This window comes from Mesoplodon bidens, assembly GCF_964165515.1.
Source record: "Mesoplodon bidens genome assembly, chromosome: 4".
NCBI lineage: Eukaryota > Metazoa > Chordata > Mammalia > Artiodactyla > Ziphiidae > Mesoplodon > Mesoplodon bidens.
In genome coordinates, this window is record NC_138160.1 from 89,792,256 (window position 1) to 89,812,235 (window position 19,980).

General features: G+C 39.3%; 1 protein-coding gene across 2 annotated transcripts in view; it reads right to left on the reverse strand.

The window, feature by feature from the left end:
- The window catches only part of FBXL17 (F-box and leucine rich repeat protein 17), a 491,291-nt gene extending 471,640 nt beyond the window's left edge, over positions 1-19,651 (reverse strand). Inside the window, exons 1-3 of one of the 2 annotated variants that reach the window (XM_081230860.1) lie at positions 18,533-19,650; positions 7,119-7,241; positions 3,500-3,757 (exon numbers count right to left, since the gene is read on the reverse strand). In XM_081230860.1, coding sequence (XP_081086986.1) covers positions 3,500-3,757; positions 7,119-7,241; positions 18,533-19,531 — 1,380 coding nt within the window. In that variant the 5' untranslated portion in view covers positions 19,532-19,650. Of the gene's footprint in view, positions 1-3,499; positions 3,758-7,118; positions 7,242-18,532 lie in introns of both variants that reach the window. The other variant, XM_081230861.1, reaches the window with a different exon arrangement.
- Between the last annotated feature and the right edge of the window lie 329 nt (positions 19,652-19,980).

Consider the following 19,980-nt stretch of genomic DNA (forward strand, 5'->3'; position numbering starts at 1 on the left):
TTGGTTGACATTGTTTCTTCACCACTTTAAATATGTTAGCCAACTGCTTTCTGGCTTCCATGGTTTCTGATGAGAAATCAGTTGTTAATCCTATTGAGGATCCCTTGTATGCTATGAGTCACTTCTCTGTTGCTTTCAAGATTCTCTTTGGCTCTAGCTTTTGAAAATTAGACTATTATGTGTTTTAATGTAGGCCCCTTTGAAATCATCCTGCTTGGAGTTCACTGAGTTTCTTGGATGTATAGATTCATGTCTTTCACCAAATTTGAACAGTTTGGGCCATATCATTTCTTAAAATACTCTTTCTGCCTCTTTCACTCTCCCTTCACTTTATGGTATCCCACAGGTCCCTTAGACTCTGCTCACTTTCCTTCATTCTTTCTTCTTTCTGCTCCTCAGACATGATCATTTCATTTGTCCTATTCAGGTTCACTGAGTCTTTCTTCTGCCTGCTCACATTTGATGCTAAATCCTTCTACTAAGTTTTTTATATCAGTAATTATACTTTTCAGCATCAAAATTCCTATTTCATTCCTTTTTATACTTTCTAGCTCGTTATTGCTATTCTCATTTTGTTCATGCATCATTTTGTTGAATTCCTTTAGTTCTCTGTCCATGCTTTCCAAACCTTTCAACTTGATTTACAGAATCAACAATTCAATCAATTGCTATGTTTAAGAGTAAAAAAGAAAAAAATACCAGGAAAATTCATCAATTATGAAAGCTCCATACTAGGCCTTTTGAAACTTTATTATACATTTTTAAGTTGTTAATTCACCAGAAGTGTAATGTAGTCCACATCAGAGCTTATCAAATATCACTGGGTCATGAAATTAATTTACTGAGTGGATCAAGATCAACATTTATTTAACATAATAGTATAGAATAGAAAATATCAATTGCACTGTTCATAAGGCTATATATTACTTCATAAAAGTTTTACTTCTATTTTGTGTATATATGAAAGCCATTCTCTTTCTACTATACCATAAAACTATCCCAACAGAAGAAAGAAGCTAAAAGAGGACACACCCTACCACAGCACCATCTTAAGCATAGGAAAGGATTACTCATTGTACTGCAATGAGGTTCATATGCAATTACTTTTAAAAATTACTTAGAATGAAAAAGATTTATTTCACTACTTTTATCAGATTATTACTTCATATACAACTAATTCATAATTCAGAAACCATAAAATATGAAGCAAACATCTAATCTATCATAAATTAATGGGTTCTAAAATACCTCACATTCTAGGGAAGATTTACATAATTAGTCTCAAAACTGTAAATATTAGATAAATTCATAATACTTAACTGGCATATTAAGTCTTGTTCCTTAAAGAACTTTTTAGTTTCCCTCTATTTCAACCATAAATATGACCTTTTTTTACAAGGAGCACCCTTGGCACTCTGGTCAACTGGTACCTATTTGTGTTATATCAGATTTAAATATATAGCAAATTTAATACATTTCTTAATAAATACATAGACTTTTTTAAATGTTTCATTGTGAAGTATAACTTGCTGGGAAATTTCTGTCACAAAAAAGTCACACCATGTCTATAAAATTTATAATTTACCTCAAAGATTAATTTGTTTCAACAGACTTAAGAACTTCATAAAATGCTTTGCTAGTGAATAATCCTGTACATAGCAGGAATAGATCAGGACAAATATTACAACAGGTAAGACTGTTGTTGCACAATTAGCCTGTGCAGACAAAATAGGCTCCCTTCCAAATTGCAGGATTCTTAATACATAAAATGGATTGACACACCTAGTACTATTTAGAATAGTCTTTCCAAATTTCTTCTAATACTGAGCTGTCAGTTAATTCATATGCAGTGTTTAAATTCAGGGATCTTCAGGGAATTCCCTCATGGTCCAGTGGTTAAGACTCCACGCTCCCAATGCAGGGGGACCGGGTTCGATCCCTGGTCAAGGAACTAGATCCCACATGCCACAACTAAGAGCCTGCATGCCACAACTAAAAGATCTCACATGCTTCAACTAAAAAGATCCTGCATGCTCCAACTAAAAAGATCCTGCATGCCGCAACAAAGATCTCACACGTGGCAATGAAGATCCCACGTGCTGCAATTAAGACCCGACACAGGGGTCTTCCCTGGTGGCGCAGTGGTTAAGAGTCCGCCTGCCGATGCAGGGGACACAGGTTCGTGCCCCGGTCCAGGAAGATCCCACATGCCGCGGAGAGGCTAGGCCCGTGAGCCATGGCCGCTAAGCCTGCGCATCCGGGGCCTGCGCTCCGCAACAGGAGAGGTCACAACAGTGAGAGGCCCGTGTACCGTAAAAAAAAAAAAAAAAAAACACCCGGCATAGCCAAATAAATAAATAAGTATTTAAATAAATAAATAAATTTAGGGAGCTTCATATTATTTCTGACTTCATCTCAGATCAGACTTAAGTCTAGGACTTTACTGATACTCTGCTTTTCCTGGGAACTATTAGGACTACATCTCAATTCTAAACTTAAAAAATAGTTCTGACAAAGTGCTTGAGTGGAATTATTAATTCTTTCTTTCAACAAATGTTTGCCAAGGGCACTGTGGGTCGAGTGGTAAATGTGCATAGCCTCTGCCCTCATGGAACAGACTCCTTTATTCGAGGTCTAGAAGAGTACAGTCTATTGGCATGGAAAAGTGGAAAGATTGTAGGGCCGTAGGGCTTTGGAGAATCCAAGCTTCAAATCCCAGGTCCACTGTCTACTACACATTAGGCAAGTTTCTTAATCTCTCTAAGCCTTAATCTCTTCCTTTACAAAATGAGTTTAATATCAACTATTTCCACAAAGTTATTTCAAAGGTTAAATAAAAACTACAAAAAGTGCCTAGTACAAGAGAGGGAACATTACTAAATATTCAAAATATTCACAAATTCAGGGACTGGCACACAGAATCCATTCAATATCCACTCTGAGACAAGAAACCTTAAATACCATTTCCAAAGAAAGTGAATCAACCAGAAAATACACATGATACTATATTTAATCAATTATTGTGCCTAATATAGGTAATTACCATTTTTTTCTTCATTTTATACTTCTTAACTTGGACTTCCATTTAAAAGATATTTTAAAACATGTAAGCATGTCATCTAGTAACATAAAAGAGAAATTAAAAGTTAATTTTTAAAACCTCATGCTGACCTAAACTGCATACTGTTGTTACCTAAAGCAAAATTTCATATAAAATTTAAGTAACAAAAGAATAAATTAATAAAATGGCTGGTCAAAGTTCAGGCACTTATTAAAAAACACAAAAAAGTTAATTTGTCAATTACAGCCATGGCACTCTAGTTCACTAACCCAAATATTCATAGATACATAAAAAGGATGACTTATTTTAGTCTCCGAACATTACAATATGTATGTTGCTACATATGTTGCTACAACATAGCAATCTTTCAAAGTGTTGCTGCAAGAAAACATGTTGAGTTAATACAAGTAAAACCATTTTATAGATGCTAAAATTTACCTGTTTGAGTCCTTCATCAGTAAGTTTGTCCTGGTTGCCTACATGAACTTTCTGAAGTAAAGGACAGTGAGAGGCAACCGCAATAATAGAGGTGTCAGAAAGCTGTTTACACCTGTAGGCTGTATACCTAAGAAGTCCAGGACATTTAAATGCTAGAACACACACGCCAGTATCAGACATACTGCGACAATCAGAAATGTTGATTTCAATTATATTTTGACTTCTTGACGCAATTTTTTCCAATAATTCATCAGTGACCTATGAGAGGAGAGAAGAAAAGCAATAAATTTAAAAATCTGCTAAAAGTAGAAACTTACATTATATTATTTTATTAAATTCTCCCCAATAAATAATATAATAATTAGATTATAGCATGAAAACCACAATCAAAAGAAAACCTTCTTACTTGATATTAAAGCATAATAAGAACTGTGGTATAATAAAAAAATATATTTGGTCTTTGTCTCCAGTTCCTGGAACAGAGCTCCTAAAGTTCTAGGAATTTCCTGAGTGATAGGAATGTCTTTTGTTATTTTTAACAAGCCCCTTTTACCATGCCTGAGTTTATACTAATGAAATGACTTAAGTTGGGGCCCCTAGATAGCTTCAGGATGGGGGCTGGTCACCAGAAAGACCAAACACCATGTGATTAGAGGGTGGAAACTTTCAGCCCCATCCTCCAACTTCCTGGGAGGGAAGGGGAGCTGGAGACTGGATTATAAAAACTCTTGAACACTGATTTGAAGGGCTTCTGGGTTGGTGAATACATCAAAGTGCTGGGAGGTCGATGTGGATGTAAACAATATAGAAGCTCCAAACTCTCTCCCCCATACTTTGCCCTATGCATATTTTCCATTTGGCTGGTCCTGGTTTACATCCTCTATAATAAATCAGTAAACATAGTATTTTCCTGAGTTCTGATCATTTTAGCAAATTATCACACCTAAGGAGGGGGTTGGGGGAACTTCCAAATTTACATCTGGTCAGTCAAAAGTATAGGTGGCTCCTAGGACTTGTGACTGGTATATGAAGTGGAGACAGTCTTATGGGACTGAGCCCTTAACCTGTAAGGTCTACACTAACTCCAGGAGTTAGTGTCATAATTGAACTGTATTGTTGGACGTGCATTTAGTGTCAGAGAATTTGTTGTCAGAATGGAAAAAAACACATATTTGGTGTCAGAAAACACCAAGTGATAAGGTATGTGTTAGTTTTCATTAAACGCCTAAAAATCTATCCTTATTAGGAAAACTTTCAAAACTTTCAAACTCACCAAAAACTTCCCACAAACAAAACTGTATTGAGATTTGGAGTTGGTTCTGTTTTTAACCCAACAAATAGTATATAAAATAGTATATATCAGCCATCATGATGTATGACTCTTGACTTTTCACACTTATTATGAGATGATACCTACCAAAGTATATAAATTTCAATTGTTTTACTACTTTTATCTGAATACATTACATATAACTAAATCCATAGCTTAGACAATATATCATTTTGGGTTTCAGCACACTGAAGACTTCATAGAAAAGTCCATTTAAAAAAGTTTTTCTCGGAAGACTCAAAGCTACATGTAAGTAACCTTAAAATTCATCTGCTGAAATTCATATGGCCATCTCAATTCTTTAAACAAATTTTTAAAACCAACCTCTACACATTTCCTGCCCAATCATATTTCCAAAAAAAGAAAACAGAGTTAACATTATTCAAGTCTTTTGTGTAAAAATAATGGTGAGAGAAAATGCACATGATGAAATTTAGAAAGGAAAAAGAAGGGCTTCCCTGGTGGCGCAGTGGTTAAGTATCCGCCCGTCAATGCAGGGGACACAGGTTTGAGCGCTTGTCCGGGAAGATCCCACATGCCACAGAGCAACTAAGCCCGTGCACCACAACTACTGAGCCTGCACTCTAGACCCCACGAGCGACAACTACTGAGCCTGCGTGCCACTCCTGAAGCCTGCGCACCTAGAGCCCGTGCTCCGCAACAAGAGAAGCCACCACAATGAGAAGCCCATGCACCGCAATGAAGAGTAGCCCCCGGCCACCACAACTAGAGAAAGCCCGCACACAGCAACGAAGACCCAACGCAGCCAAAAATAAATAAATAAATAAATTTATTTTTTTAAAAAAAAAGGAAAAAGGAAAGAATTGGAGTGTTGAGGGATATAAGGAGTAAGAGCCAAGGTTGAAAATACCTTTGTTTATGCTTGTTGGAAACAGCATACCTCTCTTTTTTTTTTTCTTTTTTCTTTTTCACCTCCAGACCTAACTACCAGGAGAGGGGAAAAGCTCTTCTTAGTCTGAGTTTGTAACAAATAGCTCAGACAGCCAAGACTAATGAAGTAAAGAGCCAATGGATTACTTCACGTTACCTCTCTCCACTGTACCAGCTACAACTAACTAAATATTCACCATTCCTCCTGGACACAAATTTCATGAACCTGGACAGGTAAATGACTAATTCTATAACTGTCTTCACCTCTTACCAATGAGACAGAAAAAAAAAAGAAAACTCATACACAAATGCTCAGGAACTTGCTTATTTTGTTTAAAGTACATGTGTTTATAAACACACACAAATGCTACCAGTGGTGTGTTGGAGTTGGCTTGTACCAAGTCACAAAAGTCTATAGTATATACCACTTTCGAAGTCAGTCATATCACTACATTCAGTGACATCACATTGGTAGCTTGAAATTGGTCATGGTGAAAATATTTGTACAACAAAAACTGGAAAATATAACAAAGCAGGGCTTTTTCTTTGCTCTTTTTGAAAGCCAGCTGTTAAACATTTACCAGCACATCACTAACGATATCACGGAAGGATTTAGAGCAGGTTTAGAAGTCTAATAAAATCTTATTCTTATTGGATATCTTTTTAATGTTTCCAATGCCAAGCACTGAAAACCAAGTTTAAGGGAAGAATTTAACAAATCCAACAAATTATTTGTAATAAGCACTATTAACTATTTTCTTTCCTAATTTATGCCACCATATAAACATATTGGCAGTCGGGCAATAGGGAGGATTAGAAAATTCATCAAAATGAAAATTAAAACAAAATAAGTTATCTTATTCCATTTTGCTTCCATTTCTTCACACAAAATAACATTATAAGTATACTGTTATGAAAAGTATAATAATAATAAATTAATAGGGATAATGATAGTATCAACTCATAAGATTGTTGATCAAATGAATACATATAAAGCTCACTGAACAGTATGTACATGGCACGTCAGCAGTACTATATAAATGTTTGCCTTATTTTCTACTATTAAACTAATATTCATAAAATGACCCCTCCAAAAAATGAAAAGTTTAATAACTCTTTTTAAAGGTAGTAAAAACCAGGAGGGATGAAGAGGACTAAGACAAAGAGGATTAAGAACCAACCCAAAATCACCAATCCAAACTAAAAAATGTATTCTTCATCATAGGAACCTAGCTTCAACGTGAATTTGAAAAAAAAGTACTAAAGCACAGAATTATAGATTACAGTCATTTGAACTATCTTGAAAAACTACAGCGTGAAAGAAGTGATTTCTGAGGAGGAAAAAGATATTTTTTGAATAGATCAACCTGAGTGTTTCTTTAGAATTAGAATCCATACCTGCTGACGACTACTAAGATCCAGCTGCTTCCAAAACTGGAAATCTAAACAAAGGTCACGCCAGTACTTGCAAACCAATGATGCAGAAAGGCAACGCTCATCCAGGGATAAATTGGAAAATATCTGTGAATAAAAAAGGAACCACATAATATGTGCTAAAAATTTTAAAGGCAATGAAAAGGTCTTTATCAGTTAGAAAAAAATTACCCTTTTTTTTTTTTTTTTTAATTTATCCTTTCTGTCGAGGGCTGACTTTAAATAGATCGCAGTGAGGGAGCTGCTCTGCTACGTAAGACACCCTGACCCAGAAGCAGGTCATCTACAAATGGTTTAGCACCAGGTTCCCTATGAAAGTGTGTTGTGTGAAGGGCGAGGGTGCACAACAGGCAAGGGGGTGGCCGCCTTTCCAGCCGTGAAAAATCAACTTTAAAAACAGAAAACCATCTTAAGTACAAGTGGCCATTATTAAAAGAATCATTGTTATGGACTGTCCTAAAGAGGAAGTATGATATGGGAGAAGCTAAGAACACAACCAAGAGAGGAAAAAAAAAAGCAAACACTCAAATTACTAAAATCATGAATAAATAGAGACATTATTACCAACCTTACAAAAATAGAATTATAAGAGAGTATTATGAACAATTGTATGCCAACAAATTAGATAACCTAAAGGAAATAGACAAACTTCTAGAAACATAAAAACTACAAAAAACTGACTCAGAAGAAATAGAAAATTTGAATACACCTATAACAAGTAGAAATATTAAATCAGTAATCTAAAAACTTCTAACAAAGAAAGACCAAGGACCAGATGGCCTCAATAGTTATATATTTAAAGAACAAATACAAATTCTTCTTAAATTCTTCCCAAAATTGGAGCATGAGGGAACCCTTGCTAATTCATTCTATGAGGTTAGCAATACCCTCATACCAAAGCCAAAGACATCACAAGAAAACTATAGACCAACATCACAAGAAAACTATAGACCAACGTTCCTTATGAATTTAAATGCAAACAATCCTAACAAAATACATTTGACCCTTGAACAACGCAGAGGTTTGGGGTGCTGACCCTCAGTGCAGTCGAAAACCCAAGTATCACTTATAGTTGGCTCTCCCTATATGCGGTTCCTCACCCATGGATTCAACCAACCAAGCATCATGTAGTACTACAGTATTTACTCTTGATCAAAAGAAATCTGCATGTAAGAAAACTTGCACAGTTCAAATCCATGTTGTTCAAGGGTCAACTAAACTGTATTACCAAACTGAATCCAGCAGCATATTAAAAGGATCATACATCATGTGGTGCCCAACTGGCACCACAACATGAGACTTGCAAATATGTGGGTTTTCACCATTTTTTTTCCTAACAAGTTCATCAGTTTTAGTTGACAAACACAGGTTGTTACTTATTGCCCCAAACTAAGTGGGATCTATCCCAGGACTGCATAGATGGTTCAACATGCAAAAATAAATCCATTTAACATATATTAATCCATTTAACCATATTAATAAAATGAAGGTTTAAAAAACCCAACCATCTCAATTAATGCAGAAAAAGCATTTGACAAACTCCAATACCCTTTCTTGACAGAAAATACTCAGAAAACTAGGAATAAAAGGAAACTTCCTTAATGTGATAGATGGCATGTATAAAAGTTCCACAATTATCATTATACCTAATAGTGAAAGACTGAATGTTTTCCCCTGAGATGAGGAACAAGAAAAAGATTTCTACCATCTCCACTCCTATGCAACATCGTATTAGAGATTCTGGCCTGGGCAATTATGTAAGGAAAAGAAATAAAAGGCATCCAGGCTAGAAAGGAAGAATTAAAATGTTCTATAGTCACAGATATCATGATCTTATATACAGAAAAAAAATACACACAAAAATTTAGAGCTAGTAAGCAAATATTTCTGTATACTAGCCATGAACAATTCAGAAATGAAATAAGAAAGCACTTCTATTTGCAACAGCATCAAAGAATACTTTTTTATACTTTCCACTTCTTCATACTGAGATTTCCCATTTGTTGGGTCAATGTTATCATATCATATCATATAATTCAAATCATGTTTCCTTCCATTCTTTTAACATGTTTATAATAGCAGTTTAAAGTTTTTATCTGCTAAGTCTAATATCTGTGCCTACTCAGTTTCTATTAACTGCTTTCATTTCTCTCAGTATAGGTTCCATTTTTTTCTGTCTCTTTACATGTCTCAATTTTTGATTCAAAACCAGACATTTTAGATAATATATTGTAGCAACTCTGGAATTTGATTTACTTTTCAGAATTTTTTTTCAGCTTAATCTCCCTGGCCCTAAATGGTAGGATATGAGTCCCCTGAAGTTTGAATGTCTCTGCTCAAGTTTTAATTCTTATTCACATTTTTTTTTTAGCCTGGCTTCTTAGGGAGGTCAACCTCTGTCTAAATTGCTTAGTTTCCAGCTAGTTATTTGGGCAAAGATATGCTCAAACATCTCAAGTCTGCTCTCCAATCTGTGCGTGGGATGGGAAAAGCATATTCAAGGCTTATACTCGTCTGCTTTAGCCCTTGCTTTCTGCTAGATACTCTCAAGTCTCCCCTGCACATATGCATAGTTTCAGAGTAAGCCAAGGATATGTGAAGAGCTTATTATCCCTTTATGGTTCTCTCATTTCCAAGGTCTGCCTGTTAAATTCCTAGCTCGTACCCCACTCATCCCAACTGGCACCACAACATGAGACTTGCAAATATGTGGGTTTTCACCATTTTTTTCCTAACAAGTTCATCACTTTTAGTTGACAAACACAGGTTGTTACTTATTGCCCCAAACTAAGTTACCCTCTTAAGACACCTAAGCTGCTGGCTTTCCAAACTCCTGATTCTTGCCAAAGGTACTGGGGTACGAGGGTACAGTAGGGGCCTCATTCAAGTGTGGTGTAGACCTCCACTATTCTTACCTGAAGCTCTAGTAGTTTTCCTAAGAATAAATGCGTCTCATTTTGTTGTGTGTTTCTGGTCGATTTCCAAAGCCCAAATAGTTTTGGGCAATTTTTCCCAGTTATTTATTATAAATATATATAATAAATAAAATATATATAAAATTTATATATATTTATTTTGTGTTTGTGGAGAGGATTCACCAAACTCTTCATGCAGCCAAAGCTGGAAGTCCCTCTCTGGTGGATATTTTTAATGCTTGTTCCCCTCATTTTATAGATGAGAGAATTTAGAGAGATTTAGTGAGACTAGATCATTTGTTTAAGATTAAAGGGCTACATCGCTTTAAAGGGCTAATTCGTCCCTTAACAAAGAGAAGATTCGTGGAACATAGTCACTGGAACCAAGAAACACCTTGCTTAAAATATGTCTGACTTTCGATCGTACCTTCTTTGAACCTTAGTTTTCTCCTTTGTTAAAGTGAGAGGATTGTTATCATTAACAGAAAATTGACTAATCTAGATAGATCTAGATGGGTCTTATTTATTCAGGTGAAAGGAAATAAATAAGTGAGTAAAGATAAAACCAGTACCAGCAAAGATGGATAAAAGTAAAAAAGCAAAATACTCAGCTAAAATACCAATGCATATTTAATAGATCTTTGCATATGGTTTGTGGTAGGCAACCTACAAAATGGCCCTCAATGACCCCACCTGCTGGTATTTACACCTGTGTAATTCTCTCCTCTTGAGGGTAAGCTGGATTTACTGACTCACTTCTAATGAACAGAGTATGGCAGAAGAGATTAGATTAAGAAAACTGTGGCTTCCATTTTGAGTGTTCTTGACACTGTTGCTCTATGTGATTAGCCCTATGGAGAAGCCCAAATGGCATGGCAAGGAACTTAAGCATCTGGCTAACGGCCAGTAAGGACCTGAGGCCTGCCAAAAACCATGCGAGTAAGCTTGGGTGAAAATTCTCAAGTCCCAGTCGAGTAGCCCCAACAAACACCTTGAATATAACCTCATAAGAGACCTTGGATCAGAAGGACCCAGCTAAACCACAAAGGGATTCTAACCCACAGAAAATATGAGATAATAAATGTTTGTGGTTTTAAACTGCATAATTTGTTAAACAGAAATAATTAACTAACACGTGTTTAAATATTCCCGCTTTTCTTTCTGTCATTAAAATGCTATCTTGCCCCTATCCTAACTCCTCAGAAAATAACTACTACGCGCCATGCTATTTTCTTAACTCATTTAACAAACATCTGTGCACATGTACCTAGGCTTCTGTGGGAGACACTAAGACATGAGATTTATTCACTGGTTTCAAGATTAAGTGGTCAAAGGCATTTCTGAATTATCTTTGGATCATCTGAGATTCAAGAGAAAGAACATTTCAAAGGTTGCTTTGAAGAAAGAGAACATAGGTCTGTAAAGGACTGGCCTGGAACATTTTTGCTAAATAAGAAAGAGGAAAAAATGACAATGAAAAAACTGAAATGGCACTTGCATCAAGCCAGGAAATTGCTTACTTTAACACAGGCCTGTTAGCAATGTCTTGAGCGTGACAGAAGTCCAAGCCAAGTAGGTACTCTAAGGCTGTATTAGATCGAGGGATCTATCATCTTATATCTTGTTGCTCTTTCATCACTGCCCTAATTTATAGGGTTGAAAATGGGTTACTCTTTTAATCCAGGTGGTCTAGCCCTGGAAAAGGGAAGAGGAAGCAAAGGACAAGCAGCTGCCTTTTATAGTGTGATCTGGAAGTCGTATACATTGCTTCCACTCATATCCTATTATCCAACATTTAGTCACATAGCCACCCCTATATGAGAGGCTAAGAAAGTCTCTAGCTAGGTGATCATGTGCCTAACTAGAACACGATGGGTACTGTTACTAAAAAGAATATAAGGGGAATGGATATTGGGAAACAACAATGACTTCTAGTCAGGACCTGGGTTGAAAACATGCTTAATATTCTTGATCTTTATTGGCAGATCTGGACAATGCAACTAAGCTATTAATTACCAGAAAATGTACAAGCCATATTACTGATATAATCTGAACTAATCACTACCAGGCCAATATCCAAATATTTCTAAAACTTGAAGATTCTATTTTTGACTGAGGCATTGATATAAGGTATCAGAAGATACTTCAGACTAAAAAAACTTCCAGAGAACGTATCATTGCTTAACATTTGGTCATACATATCCCACAGACCTTTATAGTACTTAAAAATCAACCATGCCAACACCTACATTTGGCCATTTCATTTCTTGATGAAGAGATCTCATCTGCTATCAGATATTACTACAAAAAGGAGTTAAGGCTTATGAGCATGCAGACTGTATGCAAGTTATAGAAATACAAGAAGTAAATCTGTGTAGCTATTTTATATTGATTATCTTCTCTGTGTCAGTTTAACTTTTTTGGCCTTTTCAATTTTTTTCCTATGTACATCATATCTTGCCTCTTTCTTTTTTTTTGTGGTACGCAGGCCTCTCACTGTTGTGGCCTCTCCAGTTGCGGAGCACAGGCTCCAGATGCACAGGCTCAGTGGCCATGGCTCACGGGCCTAGCCGCTCCGCGGCATGTGGGATCTTCCCGGACCAGGGCACGAATCAATGTCCTCTGCATCAGCAGGCGGACTCTCAACCACTGCGCCACCAGGGAAGCCCTTGCCTCTTTCTTAAATATTCTACTTATATTGCTTGCCAAAAGCTTGAAAGTAAAATTTACTAAACAGTCTGTTGAATAAAGCACCATTTAGAAAAAGAGACACAAAACATATTTCTGATACTTTTTTTTTGGCCACACGGGGCTTGTGGGGATCTTAGTTCTCTGACCCAGGATTGAACCTGGGCCCCGGCAGTGAAAGAGGTGAGTCCTAACCACTGGACCTCCAGGGAATTCCCTTTCTGGTATTTTTCTAACCGTACAGCCATAGGGAAGTCACAGATTCTAAAACTATTTCCTAATCTGTAAAATAATTTCTCACAATTTAATCATTAAAATTTAAAGCACAGCAAACTAATAAAACCCCCAACTGTTACTACATAGAGTGTTAGTCTATAGCAAAGTCAGGTATTTACACAAGAATAAGTTTTATTCGAAAGCCAGTCACAGAATTCAATAAAACAAGACTCTTTTTTTTAAGTATTTTGGGAGGAGACACTGAAATGATGTGTTCTTTTGACATATCTCCATTATTCTCTGAGCACTTCCTTGCATTCTGGCTCAAAATATTCCAAGCTCATCTTGTGCTTTACTTGTCCCAGCCCTGGAATCAGTCATTTCTCCAAGGAACACTGATTCCTTTTAGCAGAGAATGATATTTAGAAGCTAAGATCTGGACACTAAGTATACTCACTGTCTTGGGTATTGCTGCTCAAAGACCCTCTCAGAGGGCAGAGCGAGGGAATGCATGCATGTATGTATGTATGTAACCAATCTCCCATTGCTGTTGCTAGCTTCTTCCACCACATGGATGCCCTTACCACATCACTTGAACACCAAATTGGCCAAGACTTGGGCAATATTCTTTATTTTTAATTGAAGTATAGTTGATTCACAATATTATATTAGTTTCAGGTGTACAACATAGTGGTTCAATATTTTTACAGTTATACTCCACTTAAAGTCATTACAAAATAATGGCTATATTTCCCAGTGCTGGACAATATATGTTTGTTGCTTCAAGATTCTTGATAAGCATAAAACAGGATATTTAACCAAAGGTAAGTAACTTTTTAAGAAACTATTATTTTAATATTAAATGCTTCCATATTTGCCTTCACATATCTTCCCTTACATTCCCTATCATTTATACAACCTGGTATCTTAAGTTGGTAAAGAACAGCTTAAGGTTACCCCCCTTGACAGCTACTCCTTACAAGGCACCAAAATGTATAGACTTCTCAAAATGAGAAGAAAAAAAATCTCAGCTTTTGGTAGCCTGATTTGATTAAATTATCCAAGATTACTAGGCATTCTCCAGCAAAGAACAATCTTGAACCTGACTTCCTAAGGACACTCCATTTTAGCACTGGCTAAACCATCCCTAGAACTCCAGAGACATACTTTCTAGAATTTATCTGGTACTGGAACCTTAAGTCAAAGCACTCATGAAAAGCTACATGTAACTTAGCTCCTCTTACCCACTAGTAATCTACATTCAAAGCTTTAAAAAATCGCATCACTTTTTTTCTTCAACTCCCATTGTCATTGCTTTTATCCTTGTTTTCATATCTGAAAAAAATAGATCAGATACATAAGCTTTCCTCCAAAGCACACTTCTCTTATAAAACTCTTTCTTGATCACTAAAGCAACCTGTTCGTAATAGAGCTATAAAAATACAGATTTAATAACTACTGATACATTATCAGAGATGCATTCATGGTGAAGTGGTTTTCTAATGGTGGTGATAGATTTTGGGTCTCTCACCTGGTTTCCTTTGGAAAGAAATAGTCTGCTGACAGAGAGCAAGATATCTAAATATATAGCATACAAAGCCTCTAAAATTTAAATATAGATTCAAAATACCCAGTTACTCAAATAGCTACTACTTAAAGAAAAATATTCCATTGCTATCATTTGGTAAAACTGTTATAGTGGATCCACTATATAAAAATCTAATTGTGGTATCAGTAGGTAAGGTTGCTTAAAGTAATAAAGGCAACAGGTAGCAAAGACTGAAGCTAGCTTATATGATCCAAAACAATCCATTTACCAGTCCAAGTTCATATGTAACAGGCTTAAGTGCTTTAGAAAATGCTATTCCCACAGTTGACCTTTGAAGAGCCATTCCCTGCTTCTCAAATTTCTAATATTTAAAGACACAATCCAACCTTACAGACCCAATTATAAAACTAGCCTCTGACTCATAAGGTTAGATGTTGGTTGGTGTAAGCTTCCCCCCACCCCCTAATTCAGGAATCTCTTTCATAAAATTCTAAGAGAAGACTATTTAAGCCCTTTTACACCATATGTTGAAAAGATCTCTAAACCTGGAAACACTGAGCTGGGTTCTAGCCCAGGGTCTGCCATTCACTATCTGAAATGTCTTGGGGTAAGCCATTTCACTTCTACAGGCCTGTTTCTTCATGCATAAGAAGTAGGGAGTGACAAGATGACCTCAAAGGTCTCTTCCTGAAGTTACATAATTATGACTTCCAATGAAGTTCACCATTTTAAGAAAGAATTCATTTCATCTTTACAGAGCTCCTATAGTTAGAAAGGACTTCCTAAATTTTCAGAGAATCACATTCTTCAACCGTGAAATTCCACTTCTTGAAATCTACCCTAGAAAAATGACCACATGTGCACAGAAAACATCTATTAGCATTGTTTACAGTAGTAATAAATTGGAAACATCCAATTATACCATACTGAAATAAATATAGTATGGCATAATACTATGGGATACTATACAACAGTTAAAAAGAATGAAGGAAACCATACACTCACTAATAAAAAAAGACCTCCAAATCATACTGTTAATGAAAACAATTGCAGAACATGTACATTTTGATGCCATTTATGAAAAAGGCTATGAAGTTTTACACAGGGCTTTCTACAAAGAAAAAAATATTCTGGAGCTGCACAGTCCAGTACAGTAGCTGCCAGCCACGCATGACTACTGATCCCTGAAATGCAGCTACTGTGACTGAGAAACTGAATTTTAAATTTTATTTCATTTTAACTACTTTAAATTTAAATAGCAACATGTAGCTAGCGGCTACTGTACTCCACAGTACAAGTCTAGAAGAAAAATCTAAACTGATAACAGTGGTTAGTGACCTCTGGAGAGAAAACTAGATAGGAGAGTAGGGGGTGAACCAAGGCCAACTTTTGCTTTACAGTCATTATTTGAATACTTTAAAGCAAGTAATACTACTTACATAAAAGTAAAATTGAAAAAGAAAAAGCCTTATTGATATTGGGCCAAAAAATCTGCCTATGAACCACAGTAGAAAGAATTTAGTTTTCTTTTGCTTTTGCCATACCTGGAAAAAACTGAGCAAGTATGGTAGTTTGAGTCAACTTTCCTAAAAACATCTTTGAATCAGATTTTCTCATGTCTCTCTCCCAAACTCTCTCCCCTCCACATCCACCTTTTCTACAACTGTAGTAAATTCTGGTACAAAGGCCACAGCAATACAATTATAGAAGTTATGGCCCATTATCAGGGGAGTAGGACATACTTTCTAATGGGGGTAATGGATTTGTGCCTCTCTATGCAACAACTCTCTGGTACTGTAAAGAAAATTGTCATAGCTCCCTAAGTCTTCTCTTCTCCATGCCTAAGCAGAGTCAGAATCTCTTCACCATCCAATGGCTCTACTGTGGCTCAAAACAACAACTCAGGATAGAAACACTTCTTAGAGACTTCCCTTATTGGCATGGCATATTCACCCAGAGTCTCAGCCCAGACTTCCTAAAAACCTGGTCATTCACTTGTTCATCAGTATTTACTGAGTGCTATTAAATGCCAGGCACTGCACTTAGGGGAGAAGATAGAGAAATGAACACTATATATGTCACCAGAGCCTCTGCCCTGCAAAGCCTTATCCCCAAAAGTTCTACTTCGGTTGGTAAACACTAAAAAACTTGGATTTCAATTCATTCCAGACAGTCTGACTCACTCTGTGCTGAATACCACCAGGACCATGAAAACCACACAGTATCTTTATCCAAGTTTCTAATACAAGTAATGGAAATCTATATAACATGTCTAAATACTCCAACACAATAGGGTAAGTCCAATGAGTAATTTCCCCAAATGTCCCTTAGATCAGGTTTTCAACAGTCCCTAGCAAAAATGTGGAAAAGAACAATGTAGCAAATGAAATAAACTTGTTCTATAAGAAGTCTCTTTATTATGAAATCATGTCCTACCACCTTTTTTTTCTTTTTTTTGTTTTTGTATTAATATTATCTATTTCATGAAATAATAATGGTTTAGGTAGAAAGTGGGAAGTACCTGGGTTTTGTTTTGTTTTTAAACAGTTTTACTTACCAAACAAGACAGCAATCAAACCTCTATACCAAGTATTCGTTGATATTTAATTTGTCCGTGTCATCCACTAATTTAAAAGGTTCAAGAATGTTTCCTCCACCCTAAAATGCACACCCTGAACATACAGAGGTGGCAATTACTCCTCCAAAAATACACCTCTGTAAATTAAACAATTACATTTGGACACAAGGAAAAGGTAAACTTTCCCACTCCTTTGCTATACTATTTACAAAAATATTAATATCACAATAAAACAGACCCCAAAACACAGGATTACAAATAGGCAAAAAGTCTAATCAAAGCATATTGTTGACAGTATATAATTATACTGTCAACAATTACAATTGATGGCACTTCAGTAACAATAAAAGTTGCCAAATTCTTATCTAGGTTTTTCTATCTAGTCTTAAATATCAGCCACACTGAGTAACCGGGTTTATATTTATTAAGCTTCAGAAAGCTGCAGATGTGGGGGTGGGAGAGAAGAGAGAAAATGAGGGAAAAAATAACTTTTTAATAATAGCTTACTACAAACGATCACATAACTAAGTGACTAGCACTAGCATTGACAAAATTGTAAATTTTACTTAGTAGTTGCGAGACGAGGCTCCCACAAGACACCTACCTCTTCCCCCAACAAAAAATACATTTGTCCTTACCTTCTGGTAATCTGTATGCTCTTATGTAAGGGTTAAAATGTAGAAAGGTAATACAACATAGCATAAATAAAAGGGTTTTCAAGTCAGGCAGGCCTGAATTCCCCAGATCTGCCCCTTACTGTCTGTGTGTGACCTTGGGCAAGTCATTCAACCTCTTCAAGCCTCACTAGACTGTAAGCTCCGTAGGAGCAAAGACCAGTTCTGCCTGACTTACTACTGTAGGCACATGGCACTGAAATATCAGTTTCTTCTTGTATAAAATAAGGATGTTAACAATATTTCTCTCACAGCGTTAACTGAAGGATTAAATGAGATATTATGTATATAAAGCTCTGGCACAGTGCCTGATCATGGTAAATGATCAATAAAATTAACTGTTTTTGACATCAACTAGCAGCTATCAAACCTGAAAATACTGTTTGAAGACTTTCAAACACTAATATACAAAGTCTTCACCCAGTCATTGTAAACTGCTCAAGTGATAAAACAATATTTCACACAAAACTTACGAATAGTTTCTAAACCACTGGGCTGGGAATCTAATAATAGATGAACCCTGAATTATGCGCAACAGACCCAAGCTATTAAAATACATTTAGTAGACTCCAAGTTTTTCTACTTCAATAATATGCCATAGGCATCCTCCCCATTGGCTTCCCAATCTCCCCTTCGGACATCTCCGGCTGTCAGGGAGCCCCCTCCTCCGTGCTTAGAGGGAGGAGAGAGAAAACCTCCGAGGCGGGGGCCGGGGTTGGGGGACAGCGCGCATCCCCGCGCCACTCGCCCGGACCCACCTTGAGCAGGATGGATGGCGGCAGCTGATTGATGTCTGGGGTTTCGGGGGATGGCTCCCTATGACAGTCGCACGGATTTTCGGGGGTCTCCTGACAGTCCGCGTCGCCGCATTCGTGGTGCTGCTGGGCAGGCGAGGGGGCGGTGCCCCCCGCTCGGACGGCGTTCCCACCGGCCTCTGTGGGGGCACCTTCCGAAGTGGGAGAGGAGCGCTGGGGGCAGAGAGGCTGCGGTGGCTGCTCTGGGCCCTGGCAGCAGCCGGCGTCGGGGGGCCGCGGCGGCGAGGCGCCTCCCCCCGCAGGTCCTCCTCCTCCTCCGCTGCCGCCGCCGCAGGCCCCCCCGCCACAGCGGGGCTGCTTACAGGGGGTGCAGGCGGGGACCCCGGCCCCCTTCCGCTTGCACACCATCTCGGGAGGCGTGGGGGGCTCGGCCGGCGGCGGCGGCCCCCGGAAGAGCTGCACGGCGGCGGGCGGCCCCAGGAAGCGCACGGGCCCCAGGCTGGCCAAGAAGAGGCTCCGGCCCTGCTGTTCCCAGGCGGCTGCCGCGGCCAGCCCCAGCTCTTTGCAGCAGGAGGCGGGCGACGAGGCCGAAGCGGCGGCGGCGGCGGCGGCGGCGGCCGAGGATAGCAGGAAGCGGCGGGCGGCGGCGGCGCAGTCCTCGGCGGCCAGGGCCGCGTAGCGCCGCGCCAGGTGCTGCGAGGAGGCGGCAGCGGCGTAGGCCCCGTCCCGCGGCGGCGGTGGCGGCGGCGGCGGCGAGAGCGGCAGCTCCTCCTCTGGGCCGGCGGGGGCGGGCGCGCCGGGGCTGTGCACGATGAAGCAGAGCATGCAGGGCCCGCGGAAGAAGCAGTCCCGGCTCCGGGGCTCCGCCGGCTGGGGGGGCGCCTTGGCCGGGGTCCGGCGGGGCAGCCTGAGGAGAGGGCGGCGGCGGCGGCACCAGCTGCAACAGCGAGGCCTCTTCTGGCTTGGGCGGTTACGCGGCTCCTTCGAGACAAGGTGGCCCATATAGAAGGCCCCGAGGAGGGGGACCGGGACAGAGAAGTAGGGAGGCCCGGACAGCCGGGCTCCCGGCAGCGAGGCAGGCCCCTCTCTGGCTGGGCCTCGGGCCCGCGGCGGGCGGCGGGGTCGCCCGCCTCGCGCACACACACGCACACACGCGACGGTGGGGGGGGGGCGTCAGCTGCGGGCCGGCCCGGCGCCGGATGGGGGCTACATGCTTTGCCCCGGGAAGCCGGGAGAACGATGGGCGCGAGCTTTGAGAGCGCGACGGAGGGAGCGAGCCTGCCGGCTCAGTCAGTCAGTACGGAGGCAGGGGGAACGCGGGGTCCGGCTCGGACCATTTTAACTGCAGCTCCGCTGGCGGCGCACGCGCCCGCGACACAGCTCGGAGCCGCAGGAGCGCGCGGCCTGTTCGGGGAGGGGGCGGAGCCGCGGCAGCGGCGCGCTCGGGGCGG